General features: G+C 48.0%; 1 protein-coding gene across 2 annotated transcripts in view; it reads left to right on the forward strand.

Moving 5' to 3' along the window:
- CRYZL1 (crystallin zeta like 1) overlaps positions 1–6,267 on the forward strand; it is a 266,504-nt gene extending 260,237 nt beyond the window's left edge. For both annotated transcript variants that reach the window (XM_085621362.1, XM_085621363.1), the window contains 3 exons: positions 240–345; positions 4,738–4,783; positions 5,757–6,267. In XM_085621362.1, the coding sequence (XP_085477488.1) occupies positions 240–345; positions 4,738–4,783; positions 5,757–5,856 (252 nt within the window). In that variant the 3' untranslated portion in view covers positions 5,857–6,267. The remainder of the gene's footprint in view (positions 1–239; positions 346–4,737; positions 4,784–5,756) is intronic.
- Positions 6,268–6,481: the final 214 nt, after the last annotated feature.

Here is a 6,481-nt window from a genome sequence, read left to right on the forward strand (position 1 = left end):
TAATTGGGTTGATACTTCTCCACTGGTACCTATTCTGATCCATCAATGTCAGTTTTGGGGGGATTTTTCCCAAACCTTGATGTGTACTGGAGTGGTGCACCGTCTTGCAGAGTTACTATGTGTTCAAATAAAGGCAAGTGGCAACTCTTAGCACGAAAGGTGGAAACAGACACCTGACTTAATATACATGTATCTATTGCCAAAAAGTAATGTAATATAGACTTGTTTTACTTTTAAAGATTGACCCTCCAGACAGCCATTTGCTATTCCTCAAAGGAGCCACCATCTCATTTCTTAACGATGAAGTTTGGAATTTATCAAGTGGACAGCAAGGGAAATATCTTCGTATCCTTTATTGTTTATGTGCGATCTTACATGGTAAAAATGTCTATTCATTAGACATGAGTGCTAAATGAAATAAAACTATTCTTCATACCTTTATAACTAATGCGTAGAATTTATATTTATATAGGTTAGTAACCACACACTGTAAATATTCATGCCCTAAGGACCAAACACTTCAGAACTTGGACTTAAAAATACTGGCAACGACTACTAGTCTCGGAAAAGCACGAACCTCTTTAAAGGAAACTGCCTTCTCCTGAGGAGACACCAAGAAGAAATTTGAGTATTTAAGCTTCATAAAAGTGCAGAACTCACTGGCACATCACGTGGAACGTAACAGGGACCAATCATCAGATTCCTAATGAGTTATTTACTCACCTGCCTCTACAGTTAAATCTGCCCACAGTATTTTGCCTATTGAGAATATCACCACCTTCCAGAAGGCACTGGATAAGAAAAAGCTCAGCATCACCATCCCGTTGGACTCTACGACGTCCCCCCCCCCCTCTAGCTGCAAACTCGCCTGAACCTGCTAAGCTGATGGAGGGATCGAGGGGGGAGCCCTGCCAGCCACCCACCTGCCCTGAGTGCCGTATCGGCGCCACAATCGAGGTCATACAGCCACCCAAGGTCATACCGCAGAGGGACACCCGTTCAAGGGCCTTTCACCCGCCCCCCGGGCACAGTGGGTCCGCTGGACCTGGGCTCCCCAGGACTTATTACACAAGCCATAGCATTCTACCACTCATAGGGGACAGCCCTCTCCCCTGGGCTACGCACAACCAAGAGAACGTCCCTCCCCCCACTGAGGCCACTGAGAGACCGCGACAGACTGAGTCTTCCTGCTGGAAGGGTCACCTGGGGCGACCCTTGTCACATTTGTACGCCCTTGGTCCCTGGTGCTGTTGGAGCCTTAACGCAGATCTGGTCAGTGCCGGAGATATTGGGAGGTTGCAATCTGCCTCTTGGGCTTGCCCCGTCTGGCCCACGGTTGAAGCCACTGACACTCTGCAGGAAGAAGGCAGTCCATCCCTCACGTCGGAGAAGCTGTACAGGGTCCTGGCGGCCATTGAGCACTTCTGCATCACAATGAAGGCCCATTTTGAGTCCCTTGCGACTGAATTATCGCTCCTCCGAGATGACCAACGCAACGTGACCAACCAGGTCACGGACGAGGAGAAGGACCTTGCAACTCTGCAGCCTCTCGCTAAGGAGAACCGCTCTGGCATTGCTGACCTTCACGCCCGGGTTGCGCAGTTAGAGGACAGGGTGGAGGACCTAGAGTGCTGCTCCTGGAGAAGCAACATACTTTTCCTGTGTCTGCTAGAGGGCATCTAGGGGCCGGACCCCCTTACATACCTGGACTGGTGGTTTCACTTGTTCACCCCTGGCACTGAACTCACTGCCTTCTACTCCCTGGAGCAAGCGCTTTGGGTCCCGGCTCCCCTCTTTGCCCAATGCTGATGCAATTACTACACCTCCGGGACAGAGATGCGCTACTCTGAGTGGTCAGAACATCAGGGCCACTACGAGTGGAAGACAAAGTCATGATATTATTTCCAGATTACACTTGGCCGTCCAACGGCAGCGCTCCTCCTTCTTGGAGTCAAGCGCCGCCTCTGACAACAGGTAGTGCAATATTCAATGTTGTTCCCTGCCCGCCTCAAGATAATTTTCGACTGGACCCCGCTGTTTTTCACTGACGCCAGGGAAGAATGCGACTGGTCGGAGCAACAGAAGAGAGGCCGGTGCTGGGCGCCGCTGGGTACTCAGTGGGCTTCGGAAGACCAACAGAGCGGGTGCCGGAGAAGGATGAAAAGGCGGGCAGCGGCGGAGCCCCTATCATGGATTTCACCCACCTGCTCCCCCGACTTGGAACAGATCATAGCAGACCGCCGGAAGGCCATCCAAGCGGCAGCAAATCTGAGTCCCACCCCCACGGTAACAGATGACGACAGGGGCCCACACCTGTTCTCCTTAGAGGAAGACTCTCTTCACTCTGATGATTCCCATGCTGATTCGCAAACTCTCCCGACGGTCACTCCACAGAGAGCAGACACTCTCATTTAAGCCTTCATCCAGTATCCTTTTTATACTGCTGATGCCAGCTGCCCTGTTGCGGTTCGACGATCTACGTATGGCCGACAACATTATATTGGAATTTGATGGGCTCTCAATTCTTCTACAAGGACAGAAGTTGTCACATGCTTTTTTTCTTCCCCCCGATACTCTAGAGAACATAGTAGATACTTGGTTTGGGCAAATAGCCATTTGCAATGGGCTTTCAGTATTTGGACTCTATTCCCTACCCAGTTACAGAAGTTTTCTCCCACTCTCTTCTCCCATATTTCCCCGCTACACAAGGTGAGGGTGACACTCCATGGTGCCCTTCAGATATTTCCTGTTGCAGGCGCTCTTCACTCCAGTTAGCTCATGACCCCTACCTCTGATATTCGATATCTTACCCTCAACATCCGGGGCATGCACGCTACTAGAAAGTGCTATGCAGTATCCCGCTATAGCAAGCGGCGGAAGGCGCAGTTAATTTGCTTCAGGAGACACACTAGACAACAAAGGAGCTTGACCACCTGCGTTGGCGTTGGGGGGGGCATATTATGCGCTGGGGCTTTGGTATGGGTCTGCCCTGGAGTCCCCTTTCAGGACCTTAATAGAGAGATAGATAAGGAGGGGCACTATGCCCTCTTGGAGGGTTGACTGTATGGCCGATCCATGCTCCAGGGGAGTATTTACGTTCCGAATACTGAGCAAGGTGCTTTTTGGGACTCCCTTTCAGCCACCGTGGATCCTAGGAGGGGACTTTAATTGCAATCTAGACACTAATCTTGATCGTTCCTGTCCTCCGCAGCCCTGATCTCCTCCGCATGTGTAAGCAGAGCGCTTTCGAGCCCGGATGCAGCACTGGTCTCTGGCAGACATTTGGCGCAACCATCACTCCACCTCCCGGCTCTACTCCTTCCACTCAGACCCACACGACATGTTAGTATGTCTGGACCGTTTTCTCTGTTCTCAGTCGCTGGTCCCCCTACTCCAGCATGCAGATTATCTGAGCAGGCTAGTTTCCGACGACGATGCACACATCATGGATCCCCGGTGGGTGCCCCCTATGCCGGCTTGGAGGCTACTGCGAGACTGCCTTGAAGATCAACTGTTCCAGAGGGACCAAGAAAACTGCATCAAAAAATACTTCGCAGACAATCACAACATAGCGTCCACCAGAATGCTGGAATGGGACGCCTTTAAAGTGGTCGTTCAGGGGGCTTGCACCCGTCAGATTTCCGGGGTCTGCAGGACCCTTGAGAGGGACATCAGGAGTGCTTAGGTCGCACTGGCAGACCTTAGCAAGGCGGCAGTCACAGACCCCGCCCTCACCTTACGGCCAGCAGATGCTAGGCTAGCTCATGCGGCCCTACTAGAAAACTTGTGTTGCTACAGTTTCTCTGCCTATGTGGCTAGGATGCATCGGGAGGAATATCAGCCCGGCTGGCGTGGCTCACCCAGCAGGACACGGAACTTCCATTCACAAGGTTCAAAGCGAAGATGGTGGCTTCCAGTTACCTCTCAGACTCACTTTCTTCTCATGAAGACAAGCTGGCAAATTGGTATTCCTGTGACGCTACTGTGGTAAAACAATCTCTTAACTACTCAGAATTCGCTTGGTGCTACTCTGTCCTGGCTCCAGAACCCTCCAACCCTTTGTTATGCTAACATGGCACACTAGATTTCTACCTGTACAAAGCATTGCCGCTGTGCGTCTCTCAGATTAAGATTAGTGATATGTTTGCTTTAAACTCCAGATACATGGCACTCTTAACTGCACGCTTTCTAAATTTTTATTTCATACTCCAGTACTGTGCATCCATTCCTTTTTTTTTTTTTTTTTTAAATTTGTTTATTCAGGTCAGCAAGTAAATGACAATACAGTTATAGATACTCCAAGCTGCCGCATCTGCGGGCTGTGTCCGAACATATCAAGTACTGTAAATCAGCGTGAATGCAATATTCGGTTTTCATATTACACCCAAATACATTTTTACATAACCAAAACCAACACAAACTCCGGTACAGATGGGAATCAGCAGCGCACAAACAGTTTACACGTGGCAATTCAGGAGCGAAATCTGCAAAGGGGGCACCTTATATCAAGTGGCACACAGCAATGACGAACTTTTGTATGTATCGGACCCAAGTATGTCGCGACCCACGTGGTCCCAGCCATATCCCCCACTGGCACACTGCCCGGCCCGGCTAGGCGAAACACCTCACTCTTCCCACCGTCCCGTCTCCATGCATGCACACCCAGTCAGCCACTGACAGCTGTAAAATAGGCTAGAGCCCAGCATACGTGCATCCATTCCTTAATTTCCACTTCAGATATCCTGAAAGATGTGATGGATAAGCTGTCGTCTGGAATATTTAGGTAAGACTGGAAATTCAGTCATGCTACGCTTTTACAAACTTCTAAGCCTTTCTGTTGTTGCCTTTCTTTTTTTTTATTATCTTAAAGGGGCACGTAGAACCTCCTGACCTATTCTTTTTATGTCCTTCAAGCTTAAGACTCTTTATTGGCGGAGAAACACAATATTAGAACAGGTAGAAGAGCACTCTGGTCAACTTGAAAAAATGGGTACCATATAGGAAGCCTTTCTCCAGCACCGTGTGGCTCTGCTAGGACAGATGGCGTATACCTATATCAATATATGGGGTCCCTGGCTCAAACTTTTTAAGGTTAAGTTAGGTCGTAAACACTAAAAACATCTGACATTGGCCATCTCATCCCAAAACCACGCTTCTTTTTGTTATGTTTTGTTTTGTTACGATACTATTTTTGACCATGACTGTCCAATTTCAGTTATTTCCAACATAGTTTGCCTATAGTTTAACATATTAGTGCCCTGATTTACAAAGTGATTCAGAATATCAGCGACTACACGGTCCTAAATAAGAGATAATGTTCGTGTGCACAATCTGTCACGTCAATCGGAAGGAGGTTGTAAATGACTGAGTATCTCGAGGCCGTAAGACTCCATCTGCTAGGGCCGCACACACATCTCAAGAAGAAATCGGGAAGGCTGCCACACGGGCTTCTTTGCCTAGCAGTTATGCAGAACACCTTCAGCGTCATTTAACTGTAAAGAGGTCTATCTGAGCTGATCTGCTTGATAGTTACTTATCTAGTGCAGCTGGGAGGCTGAAAACTCAAAGACAGAATCAAGTGCTATTCACCGGGAAAAAAATGTGATTGCGTTACTTCCCAGCACATTTGGGAAGCTTTACATTTTATTCCGCAGAAAAGATAAATTAGTAGAATACACGAAATGTGCATCACCAGGGAAGAGGCTGTTTGTTTGCTTTTCTGTGCACACCCACTGACCTCCTTCTGTCTCTATTAGGCCTCAGTTGGATGAACCTGTCCCATTGTATGAAGCCATAGTCTCCATGGAAATGGTGCAGAAGAAGGAAGTGAGAAGGAGGCAGGTCATCCAGCTCTGAAGCCCAGGGTCATGAGTCAAGAGCGCGCGGCGGAGAAGCAGATACGTCACGCGTGGCTGATGGCGGCCATGACATGAACAGTCTCTGCTCCGTTTGGTGAGCAGGAAAGCTCGGTGGGTCTTAGAAGCACGACTGTGACTCGGGAGACATTCCCATCCCGCATTACCTTTATTCCAGAAACCGCCTGTGTCCACTTTCCAGCATCATTGAGATCGTAATCGTGAAATCGCACAACCCAACGGTGTGCTGTTAAATATTTACAATGGGCACATCTGGCCTGGTTTGTTCTACTTTTTTTCCATTTATGCGTATTGATGGTATGTGGTTTTTGACTTATTGATTGACTGCTGGCGGGTTAGGCAATCCGTGTTTTGAATGATTTAATTGAACATTAAACACAAAACAAAATGCCTTCTTTCTTGCTTCACAATTCTTTAAAAAAAATTATACAGACAAAAGAAGATCTTTTGAAACTTTCGGTTCTGAAGTTTCCAAAGAAATCTATTGTCTGTTTCTTACTGTTTAAACAGGGAGCTGTGCTGAAGAAGATCGGACAAGGTAAGAATAAGTGCAGATTAAGTGCACAAATTAAAGAGAAGTGTGTGACGAGAGTTTAGAAAAATAA

This window comes from Triturus cristatus, chromosome 8 (genome assembly GCF_964204655.1).
Source record: "Triturus cristatus chromosome 8, aTriCri1.1, whole genome shotgun sequence".
Lineage (NCBI taxonomy): Eukaryota > Metazoa > Chordata > Amphibia > Caudata > Salamandridae > Triturus > Triturus cristatus.